The sequence below is a fragment of the Neopelma chrysocephalum genome, unplaced genomic scaffold, assembly GCF_003984885.1.
Source record: "Neopelma chrysocephalum unplaced genomic scaffold, ASM398488v2 Primary Assembly neopelma1_71, whole genome shotgun sequence".
Taxonomy (NCBI): Eukaryota; Metazoa; Chordata; class Aves; order Passeriformes; family Pipridae; genus Neopelma; species Neopelma chrysocephalum.
Window position 1 is genome coordinate 6,326,188 of NW_020897731.1, and position 12,484 is coordinate 6,338,671.

The 12,484-nt window shown below is 36.6% G+C and overlaps 1 protein-coding gene across 4 annotated transcripts in view; it reads left to right on the top strand.

Moving 5' to 3' along the window:
* The window catches only part of CC2D2A (coiled-coil and C2 domain containing 2A), a 54,593-nt gene that overhangs the window by 41,134 nt on the left and 975 nt on the right, over positions 1 to 12,484 (top strand). For 2 of the 4 annotated variants that reach the window (XM_027686471.1, XM_027686472.1), the window contains exons 25-34: positions 1,153 to 1,251; positions 3,416 to 3,592; positions 4,976 to 4,996; positions 6,053 to 6,256; positions 6,731 to 6,820; positions 7,572 to 7,685; positions 8,189 to 8,323; positions 10,079 to 10,201; positions 10,834 to 10,892; positions 11,353 to 11,530. In XM_027686471.1, coding sequence (XP_027542272.1) covers positions 1,153 to 1,251; positions 3,416 to 3,592; positions 4,976 to 4,996; positions 6,053 to 6,256; positions 6,731 to 6,820; positions 7,572 to 7,685; positions 8,189 to 8,323; positions 10,079 to 10,201; positions 10,834 to 10,892; positions 11,353 to 11,530 — 1,200 coding nt within the window. The other 2 variants (XM_027686473.1, XM_027686474.1) reach the window with 2 other exon arrangements.

A 12,484-nucleotide genomic window follows, 5' to 3' on the forward strand; every position in this document is an offset into this window, starting at 1 on the left:
TTTGTCATTCATTATAATTTTATATCTAGTCAATATCACAAGGTTGCTAGAGGGAGTAATCTTTACAGTGTTAACCTTTGTACAAATTAAGCTTGTACTATATGAAATGCTGCTAGAGTTGAACACATGTATGTAATATATTTTATTCCTACTTAATGAAATTGGAGATACTAAAATTGAGAAGTAACATGAATTGTAATCTGAATTCTATTCTTAACCTTAATCAGAATTTTTTACTAAATTCCAGATGAATGATCCCAGCTCCTGTATTTATTATCAACTATCTTTTTATGCTCTGTCTCATCCTGTTTTACAAGGTATTTAGTGAAATGAAAAAAACAGAAAACAAGAAACAAAAAAACCCAATAAAACCAACCAACCATCTTGAGGTTGTATGCATTATTGTTTTAAAATGAGATAAAAATTGCAAGTACTAGGAACAAGAAATTTTTGTAAGCTCTCGATGTTGACATAACTCCTTCCCTTGTTGAAACCAGTGAAAGCTTTCCTAGTTAATTCAGCATACACAAAAATAGCAGCACTCAACATTCTTGAAAATAAAACCCAAAAATAAATAATGCACAAATTTCACCAGAATTCTGTCCTCAAAATTAAATTATATTTGATGAAGCAGAAGGGAAAAAAGTACACTCTTGAAACTTGTATGTCTCTCTAGCCTCTAGAGAAATTTTTTTAAATAACTTCTAGGCTGATCATACAAGATTTGGAAATCTCTGGTAGGCAGTACACTAGAAAACAATGCTTCCATCCCACAGGGTTTCGTTGGATTTTCAAACAGTTTTACCTTTGAAAAGCTTTTCTCAATACTAATAAAATATTTCATTAGAGGACCAGAGCTTCTTTACTTTGTCTGAGGCTCTTGTGCGCTCCTTTTCAGAGTTCTGAGTCCTCCATCAGAGATTATATATGACTTGAACCCTGAAGTAGAAACACATTGTATCATGGACTGTGATGTTCCCGTATGTTTGCAGACCCGGCATGCTTGAAAGGCATGCAGAACAATAACTGCTGGAATTGATGCTTAGAGTAAATAATATTAATACAGAATTTTTATTAATGCCTTCATTAAATTGTTGATTAAAGGAAATGAAGCTATCTTACAAAGTGTTATGTTGGGCAACTTTTTAATAGGATGATCGTGAAAGAGGTAGTGGAATCCACACTCGTATTGAGAGACACTGGCTGGGATGTGTTAAGATTCCATTTACTACCATATATTTTCAAGCGAGGGTAAGTGTTTTTACTGGGAGTAAAGCTCTTAAAGTACAGAACTGGACAATGGAAAGTGGCTGGGAATGGATTTCTGATTCAATGGTGTTCTCTGTACTTGTTAGTTTATTTTTATGGAATTGTTTGAAAATGAAAACATTTTATGAAAACTACTGGGGTTTTTGACAAATTTGGTGATCATTTGTCTGTAAGTTCATCGTTTTGAAGGGAGAAGAGATAAACAAAACATACTCTACAGTGACAATGCAGCCTGGCATCCTTCAGTAATGAGGTTAAAAGTGCAGACTTTTTAGATGGTTTTCTCAGTGGCTTTTGAGATCTCTGGTATTGCACAACTTAGGTAGATGAACCAGGAATAGAAATATCACCTAGATAGGTGATAGGAAAATTGATCGAACTTTTTTCTCACACTTTCTGTGAATCACCAGATTTTCACCTTTGCCTCTCCCAATCCCTTCTTTACTTCATTTTTAGACCTTTTTGAGAGAAGCTTTCTCATGAAATATCAACAATTAGTCATGGGAGTAATAGTAAAACATGTAGTTGTTCACACAGGAAAGGCATTTTTTGTCCAGCTTCCCATCCTACACTTAGTTTAAGGAAACTAATTCTTTCCATCGATAGTCCTGTCGTATTGTTATCTTGCTGCAGGACTTTATCTACGGGGCAATTCCTTTTGTGTGTAGTTCGAGTCATCATATCACAAAAGTCAGAATCTTCATGAAGTAAGAAACTGAGACATCAGTTGCATTCCTAATGACACATTAATTTGCTCTTCTCTGGGTATATGGGGCACTTCTCAGAAGCTTGAGTGATTTAAGGCATACTGTGAGCCTCCTGGCTTCTTTGCTTGGAGGATAAGTCTATGGGAGTCTCATTGAAGTACAGGGCTTGGAGATCAAAGAGGTTTTCTTGGGTTGTTTGCAAGGCGTAACAGAATGTAATTGTCATGGGAGTCAAGAAAGCATGGTATTTTTTCATTGCTGACAGATTTTGGACAGTGTATGTCTAACCAGGGTTAGTCCACTTGCTTCTGCTAGATAATTTAATAATATGCTCTCTTCAACTTGCGAAATTAATCAATTAATTTATCTGTTTGAGGGTTGTGGTGCCCTGTAGAATGAAGTTTTCATTGACTTCAGGGAAGATTAAGTACCAAGAAGGTCTTTTCATAAGTCTTTGGCCATCCTGTGCAGACAATGTTACATAATGTGACCACTGTTGCTGTAAGTCAACAAACAAGAAAGAAGAAGATCCAATACTCATTTTTAGGGAATTGTTCCATGAATTAATCAAATTCACCCGAGAAGTGTGTCTGCTCACAGTCCTGAGAGACTTAACAGGCAGACTTAGACATTTTAACAGAGTGCTAACCAATATGTATTGAAGGATGTAGCAAAAAAATAATCCATCTTTGAGGATTTCCCATGCTGATGTCAACCTCTCTTCTTCATACTTCTTGTTGGTCTTTCTGTTGTAGAACCAGAGTAGCTCCAAAATTCCTGTCAGATGTACTCCTGTCTCTCTGTGAGGAGGTGTTGCAGCTTTTGATTCCCTAAGCACAGTGTGAGTGCCTGTATAGATCTTCCCAGCAGTAGAGATTCTTTTCATTTGAACAGGATTTCTTACGGAATTTGAAAAAGCATAATAAGCCCGGTGGTTATATCAAGGTGCATCAGCAATTAAATTTCAGTAGCAAATGAAGCATTTCATCATCCTGTTCTAATATACTGCAGCAGAAATTCTGAGTGATTTATTTAGAGTTTTCTCCTATCAAAACTTAATTTTGTTCTTAAATGTTTGATGAGCCATCTCAGTGAGTCATCTGTTCATTTTCCGCATCCGCTGAAGATATCCTTTCTGGTGGCAGTTACCTGAATTCTGTACAAATCAGGAGGTTAATTTTTTTGCTTTTCTCTTAGAGCCGTTTGTAATATGCAGGAGAGGTTGAAATCCAGTTGTAATTAATACATTTAACAATGAGGTGTCTCATGTTTTCCCCATAGTTAATCAACATAAATGTCATAGTCTCTTATTTTATTGTTTTGTAATTCAGAGTAATAATCAAAAGAATAAAATATTTGAACAGAAGTAGCAAATGTATGTGAGAAGGAACTTTTGCTTTCTTGCTTCTAATGAGAAGTATTTCTCTGTATTGTTGTAGATTGATGGTACATTTAAGGTCAATATTCCACCAGTCCTCCTTGGGTACAGCAAAGAAAAGAACCTGGGAATGGAGAGGGGTTATGACTCCGTGCGAAATCTGAGTGAGGGCTCATATATAACACTGTTTATTACCATTGAACCCCAGCTCATTCCTGGAGAGTCTGTCAGAGAGAAGGTAACTAATCAGTAATTCATCATACTCTTGCTCATTGTTTCCAGTGGTGCAGTTCTTGAGATGCATATAAATAGGAATGTGTAGTATACCAGAGGACATGAATGCCAGTACAGGAGTGCATCGATACAAATTCAGACTATTTCAGAATTTTTAGCCCAGTTCAATTTAATTGGATGCACCATTAGGTGAGATGTACATTTAATGCATGAGAGGTCACTTTGACCAGGTATCTGGTCCCACTGTTAATAGAAAGCAAATTTGCATTCATTATCTGTGAGCATATAGTTTTTCCATGTATTTTTGTAAACAATAAAGTATTCATGTGAGTGTTTGTGAACAGTGTACAAAAAGGAGGTGGCAGGTGCAAAGAGTATTTTCTTGCTTCTGTTCAAATATAGCATTTATTATTTATGGCTTCATGCATGCCTCCAGATCTTGAAGATAATAATTTCTAAACAGCAGCTGTTATTTTTTTCAGTTATTTGACTAAACCAGAAGTGCCTTACACTGACAACAATAATATGTAGTTAAAATGCATACACTGCTTGCTAGTTTATGTAACAGTAGGCAATAATTTTGAGATCCATACATCAAGGATGTGTGTTTTTCATGCACAAACAGCAGCAGTTCATTTGTTTCCAATTCAGTGTTACACTGGTCATTTATTAGAAACACAAGAGTAACTGGAGAGAAATGTCTATCATAATTTCTTTTTCAGAAGAAATATAAAATTGTATGATGCATTCTAAAACCCCTTTTTCCTGTTAAAATAATAGCCTTGGAAACTATCCAGTGCAAAATATCCAGAATATTAATAAAGTGCATTCATAGATGCCTTTTAAAGCTAATTAGTTTGAATGATAAGATTATTACTAGGACTCAACACCATAAATATAAACTTAACAGCCTTGAAGGACCTTTAATAGATAACAATTTATTGAAGAGTTTCATAGTCTTAATCTTCACATATAGTAATTAGTTGCTGGGGGAAAAAAAGTGCTGAATTTGTAAGATAGCATATCTCTGTTTCTAGAAAGACCTGCCTCTAATAGTGTTTCAAAATAAAAATCATAGAAATTCAAAGGGGTGAAATTATTGTAAAATATTATGCAGTATATGTTTTGAATCTTGATGTCTTTAAATAACGAGCAAATGTTCCGAATTTCTTGCATAGATGCAATTTGATACTCAGTTTTTGATGACAAAGACAAACTAATTAATTTGCCATTCTTTCTTTCTTTCTATTCCTGACCTGTAGTTAAATTTGATATGTTTATGTACTGTTTTAGGATGCTAAGCATAATTTTAATTTTATGATACCATTTTTGTTTCTTTACTCATTTTTCCTCTCTTTCCTGCTCTGCTTCCTGAACCTCTATATAGATGAATGAAATGCTTAAGAAGGTACAATATTAATAAATCTGTTGAGATACTCCTGTTGTTCCCTGTTAAAGATTTAGCTTGGGTTTGTGCCAAGTCTTTCAGCAGTCTTTTTGCACTTTATGTTTCTTGACTCTGACATAGTAATTGTTTATTTGCCAGCAATATTTGCAGTGAATTGCTACATTTAAGTTTACAAAGTGCCAGAGGCTGTACTTTTCTGCTGTTAATTATGGTTGAGAAGAATCACCACTGTGTGCTTTCTCTGCTGACCTGGAGGTCCAGCTGCAGGGCAGTGCCCAGCTGTTCCACCTCAGCTTAGCTTGAGAAGAAGGGTAACAAATGACAAAGAGTGGCTTACTTTGAACAAAAATATTATGAAGGATGAGCTTTCATTCTCAGCACCACTAGAAGTATACAGGGAGTTCTAAGTAGATGAAAAATACTATTTTGACTGATCTTAATACCTTTAAAAGATGACACCTTAGGTAACACGAGGAAATAATTGTCATTGTTATATAATTAATATGTGCTTTTGAGTCCTACATTTGCTTGTGAAAAATCTCATCTAAAAATGTTAACATTTTAGATAAGTCTGAATTATAAGGATTCATCTAAAAATCACTTGAACCTTCTCTGCAAATATTTTGGCATTGCATAGGCATTGTCATAACCTCAGTTGTGGTTTTAATGGAGTGCTATTGTTTACCTTTGAATTAATATGTGTTGTTACATATTCATTCCCACAGTTTTACTTGGCCATAACTTCTGCTGCATTTTTCAGTGCTGTTATAAAGCCAGCTTATTATAGGTATAGGTAGGTATTATAGGTATAGGTCATTATGGGCGTTCATTAAATGCAAAAAATGCAATTTGTCTGATTTTCTATTGCCTTGACCTTTCCTACATGTCTGTAAGCAAAACTCTATTCTACAAGGCAAGTTCAAAATGCTATTAGGAAAGCATTTAATGCTCCTTTTATGCTCCTGTAGATGGTGGAATTAAGGCCGAATATAGTAAAGACTAAAGTCCAAACTGTAAATAAAACTGGTTTTGTATAAATTCTACTGTCTTTTGAAGTTTGATACCCAAGAAGATGAGAAACTGCTCCAGGCAGCAGAAAAATATGAAGCTGAATGTACATCAAAGTTTCCAAGCCGCCAGTGCCTAACAACTGTAATTGACCTTGATGGGAAGACAGTTTTTATTACCAGATATATCAAACCTCTGAATCCACCACAGGAGCTTCTTGATGCCGTCCCGAATAGATCTCACACAGCAGCAGTAAGTACTTAAAAAGGATAGTAAAGTCTCTGGGATACAGGTTTCAAGATAAGTGTGTTTTTGCCTGTGCACTTGCACATAAGCACATCCCAGCTCTGTGTGTCTTCTGTACAGCTACGCCTTTTGTAAAGGAAGAACTAAACATGCAAAATAAAGTAGTAAGGACTAGGTGTTACACGCAGTAAGTCTAACTATAATGATGTTGTAAGATAACATTTGTCTTCTTGGTGAAAAAAGATAGGAAAAAATAATGAGTATTATCTTTTAAAAGATAAAGCATTATGACAAACCTCAATGGGAGTAAATCGTATCAGTCTTTGATACAAGTTCTAAAATGAGCTAGCTGCTACTGTAATGAACTTACTATGTTTTGTCATTGATATCTGTGGAAACAGCAATATTCTTCACATCTGGTATAATACTACAAGTGTTGTGAATTGAAGGGGTGACTTGCTCTCTTTTGTTTTCTTGCAGGAATCGGCGGCTCGATATGTTGCTTTGATTCCTTTTTTGCCAGATACTGTGTCATTTGCTGGAATTTGTGATTTATGGAGTACATCAGACGTAAGCAATGCATTAAACAGAAGTTCTTTATCCTCTTGAATGGGATGTAACATCCTAGCAGCCCCTGTTTTCAGGGGGAGGTCGTACTAGATGAGTTCCTGAGGTCCCTTCAGACCCAAATTATTCTGTGATTCTGTTATTGCGAGGACTATTTTTCTTTGAGCCATTTATTTCAAAGAACAAGGACCAAAGCTTGATAAAAGTTGTTCATTCTGATGTGAGCCAAAAATTTTATAGTTGATATGTTGCAATTAGCTGAGAATACTTAGAGCTTAAAACATCTCCTGTTTTTTCTGTTATAAACCATAATGGCTAGTCATGCACAAGTGAAAGGATGCTGACTGATGTAGACTTTACAACTAGACTTAAAATGGATCATTGTCATTCCAAGGAACTGTAGCAAAAACATTGCATGTAGTGTCAGCAATAATGGGATATTTAGCCCTCTCTGTCACATAAATCCTGTCACTTATAAAATAATAGCAGATGCTGTTGATCATAGATGAAGTTTTTATCATCTCAGAACTTTTCTGAAAAAAGACAAAGACCCTGGTTCTTGTGATAAAATCTCAGATCTCATGGATTTTCACGGCATTCACACTTCATCCTGTGTGTTGAAGCAGTGACCAATGCAAAGATCAGTTGCAAAGATCTGAGCGGACTGCTTGCTTCAGAAGTGTTAAAAAAAATTATCAAATGTTATAAATTGATAACTGCCTACAAAGACTCTTTTTTTTAATACCTCAATTAGCAATTTCTTTATCTTCTGGCGGGCGATGAGGAAGAACATGCTGTGCTCTTGTGTAATTATTTTCTTGGTATGGGGAAAAAAGCCTGGCTTATCATTGGAAATGCCATTCCTGAGGTAAGAGGATTTTTTCATTCGGCCTGAGTATTAACTTTTATTCAGTGAAGTCTTTGATTCCCACCAATAGATAGTTGTTTCTTGCTGGGATGTTTGTCCAGGATATTATCTAAACATTGGTGCTGGGAACTGATTCTTTTCAGAGAAGAAAATAAAAAATTGAAAGTATATCTTAGTATAAATATTGTCTGGGTTTTTTTCCTGAACCCATGTTTCCATGCTTAAACTGGTAGTAGCTGTTGTCCTCATAATACAGTATCAAGCATCTCTAACCCTTGATTTGACCTTAAGTTGTTGGCTGTGTATGTCCAATATTTCTCTGCCACATAACAAAGAGCACATTTTTATGTAAGTGTTGAACCTGTAAATTCTTCCAAGCAGTTTGCCCCAAAAAGCAATCTTAACCTTAATAGTAAAAATATAGTATTCCAAAGAATACAAAACATATTGTCTTTGCAGCCAGTTTTCAAACATCTTTCTCATATTTTTTATTTCTTTCCTAGGGACCAACTGCATATGTATTAACTTTGGAACAAAGTCAGTATGTAATTTGGAATCCCAGTACTGGATGTTTTTATGGGCAGTATGATACTTTCTGCCCCTTACAAAATGTGTACTGTCTGATCAGCTCTGATAATGTAAGTGTGCCCAGTCTTGTCACATTTCTTACACAGTGTTAATAACTTTTTTTTACCTTATGCATGATTTGTTCATCATTGAAACTGTAGTTAAGCTATCACATTATTAGTGATTTTATTAAACCTTAAGTAGGTTTTTCAGCTACTTTAACATTAAAAATATTTTTAATCACAATTTACGTGAATCAAGACATCTGTTAATATAATTTTCATTATTGGGTTTTACTTACATGTTTCCCAACTTGGATATCTTAAGATTACCATGGTTTAGGTGGGGACTAGTCATTTTCTCAAAGATAATAGTTTGCAGTTGAAATGTAACTGAAAAATGAGCAATAAAGGATATTACAAGGAGTCACTTGAGTTGCCCATATAACAGTGGGTACAGCCTGAATGGTTCAATGCGCACAACAGAGAGCTGGCACCACAAGGCACAAAAACTATATTGATTTTCTGCCTGGCATGAAGTCCTCCCATTTATTTGCAAATACACAAGTCATACTAGTGCACATTCACAATATATTATTCATTGTGTGGCTGGAAACCCTCCGAGATCGTGGGGGGAGAGAGGAGAGATCGCAAGAACTGTGCAGCTCAGGGCAGGTGGACAAAAGGCCACAGACTGTGGTGGAGCTGAGCCTGTGCTCGGAGGGACAGAAACCCTGGGCACTGTCCTGCCAGCTGCATTCCCTGACCTGGCTGGAAGCCAGACCTCACAGCTTCTGGGGACACAAACAGGGACATGATAGTGAGGTAGAAAGATGTGTGAAAGTCTTGAAAATGAGGAAACAGAAGGCGAGCTTAAAAAAAGAACCTCAGGTTTTATTTGAATGAAAACTGGAAGTTGAGTTTCAAAGTTTGCTCCTCAGTTTTTTTGGAATGCCATGCATTATGAGTTTTATTTTGGATTTTAATCTTCTGGTATTTTATGAGAATTTAATATTCTAAAATACATTTATTTTAAAAGTGTCAGTTTTTTCCCTGAAAGCATTTTGGGGAGTGGTCAAGTTGTTTAAGGTTTTTTTAAGTGGTACTAAACCTACAGTTAAGAAAAATGTAGCCATTTGTTAATTGTTGGAAGAAGCAACTAAAGACTGACAACCTGATCAGCTAACCTTGAACTGCAGAGTGCAACATCTTTGAGGGCTACCAACTCCAATCTGCATGTCACTCTGAGCAGATTCCACCAGCAGAGCCACAACACTTCATATCCAAGTGGGGCAGCACCAGCTGGGTTGTGTCCCAGAAGGCTCTACGCAGAAACATCGGCTACAAAGGGTTGCACATATTGATTAGTATTCACATATTAATTGCCAGTACATTTTGCAGCCTTAGCAGTAGCTATTTAGAGATTGTTTAAACAAGAATCCTACAATGCTTGCGTGCTTTGGGCTAGGCCCACAGACCAAAAAGGATGTCTGTAAAAGAAGGGGAGTGCAAGATATGGGTTCCACTTGATGACAAAATACACATAGGAGATGTGTGTGTCTGCAACACCTGCTTGTATTCTGCAAGATAAGCCTAAAATAGCAATGGTGCTGGGGTGCAGCAGCTACCAGGCATCACAGCCACAGCGGCACTGGGCTGGGCTGCTGGAAGAATTTAATTCAGAAAAGACTTTTGCAGCAGGCAAAACAGCAGAAGAAATTGCTACAGGAGGTTAACATTATACGGTATTTTATTGCTATGTAAGTGGAATGTGTTCCATAGTTGTGATTATATGCTGAAAGTTATAACAAATTTGCTTTCTTGTAGATTTGGTTCAATATTCAAGAATATGATTGCCCCGTAAGGATAAATTTTGATATCAGCAAACCAAAACACTGGAAGTCTTTCTTTTCAAGAAGTTTGCCATTCCCTGGTCTCAGCAGCGTTCAGGTATTGATGGATCTACTGCTAACTCGATTGGAGGGTTTGAGACATCACAGACTTGGTATAAAGAAGCAGACACTAAGTTCTTTGGACTTCTATGCTTAAGTATATTTATGTATATATCACTGGTTTTTAAAAAGATTTCTCAGTCATGCCTTTAAAAAAATGAAAGCAGGAATACTGCAAAAAGTTGGTTTTATACAGAATGAATGCTCTTGGCCTCTAACTGTCCATGCAAGATCTCAGGATAACAGTGAACTAAATGGGACAAATCTTTAACACAAACCTATCTAAAGTAGTAGCTTGGTATTATAAAGAAAATGTCAACTTTTTTCTTATGGCTAAGAAGGCATTTTTTTCAAGCTGTATGAGCATCCTTATTAAGAAACCAGAAATTTCTGTAGTTATCAAAGGTGTATGCAGTTGAAGTTTACTGGAGAAAAAAAACAAACGCAGCATTACACACAAATATCTCGTTAATTTTTTTTATCATGTCTCTACTAAGGAATAATTATTTCAATATAATTGTCAATTCCTGTGGGCATCATCAAGACAGAAATACAAGTGAACAGTGAAGTTACACTGTTGTACAACTAGAATAAATTGCACATTTTAATATTTGTTTTATTTATTGCTAGCCTGAAGAATTAGTTTATCAGCATTCGGATAAGGCTGCTGCAGTGGAACTACAGAGCAGGTAATTCTACCTCCAAAACAAATGCTGTCAGTGCTGATACTAAAGCATATTCACACCTAGGTCCTAAAAACCTGCTTTGAATGCTAGGAATTGAGAATGGCCAAAAAAAATCAGAAGCTACCATTCCAGGGGTTTTTTTAACTCTCCGTCTTTAATAGGGATTGCCAGATAGAAAGAACTGATCAATCATTGCTCTACCATTTCCCAATGAGCAAAATGCTGTGGAGGGATGAGAGGAGTGTGAACTAAAAAGGGGTTGTAAGTCCCTGGCCTTCCATGCAGGCATTGACCATGCAGGCACCACAAAGCTGTGTTGGAGTTGCTTTTCTGCATTTCTAGTCAGCAGTAAGTTTAACTAAGGTCACTTATGGTCCCCAGAACCTGTACTGTCTGCCAAGGAAGATCAGCTCAGATGTCCAATAAATACTAGAATTGTAATAATCAGTCTATCTTATTGCAGGATTGAAAAAATATTAAAAGATAAGATTATGGAATGGAGACCAACGCGCCCAACTCGTTGGAACAGATATTGTACCTCTACCCTACGTAACTTTTTGCCGCTGCTGGAACAAAACCAAGGCAAAGATGTAGAAGATGATCATCAGGCAGAGCTGCAAAAACAGCTGGGAGATTACAGGGTACAGCTGTGAACATAAATGGCTTGTGCATAGTACAAGAATTTAAATCCCTAGGATTTAAATCACCACTCTGTGGTATAGAAGAGCATCCTAGGCTATTTATTTCTTCTACTATCCAAATTCGCAGGAGCTTTTATACCTATGTAATATTTACAGAGTGAAAGGAGTGACGACCTGTTTTAGTTCTCTGTAATGTTTAAGATAAAAACTTTCTGCTGAACATAAAACCAAGAATGTAAAGGTAAATTGGCTGCATTGTTCTGGTTTTACCGCTGCACCACAGCAGCCACTGCTGCCAGTACATAAACATGGGTGCAGTCTCCCAGCACCAGCTGCTCGGGGGCTGGTTGGGTCAGTAAGAACCTGGCTCTGGTGCTGAGTTGTGCTGCACACTGTCTACTTACAGGTGCAGGAGCCCACACAACACACATGCTTTTTTTTCAGTTTTCTACTCTTTACTTCACTATCTGAAGACAATGTTCTGAAGTGTTTACTGCAGCCACTGGTGTAGCTGTGTGTTCTTCCTCCAGGCTGTTGGAATGGCCTTCTGCTTTCCATGTGGAACACCTGTGGTGACAGCACTGCACACAGCTAGGGCCAGTTCCAAAATGAGTTGAGGTTTCAGTTCCTGTTGCTCAGGAGACACTGGCCATCTCAAATCCTCAGCCAGGAGAACACAGTGATTTAAAACCAGCCAAGAGGCAAAAAGCAGTGAAGTTCTGCTGTATGTGTTCATTAATATAACTTTATTCTAGTGGTTTCTAAACATCTTCAAACTTAAACCAGATTAAAGAGGAAAAATGTCAGAAGCTTGCCTGGAATATGTGAAAGAGGGAGGTGGCATTAAAATACAAAAAATAAGCTTTTTTTATTGCATCTCCTGAGGTCAGCAATAGAAAAGATAAATTTCCATGCTCAGTAAAACAGATTTTTAAAACTATGTATTTATTCAGG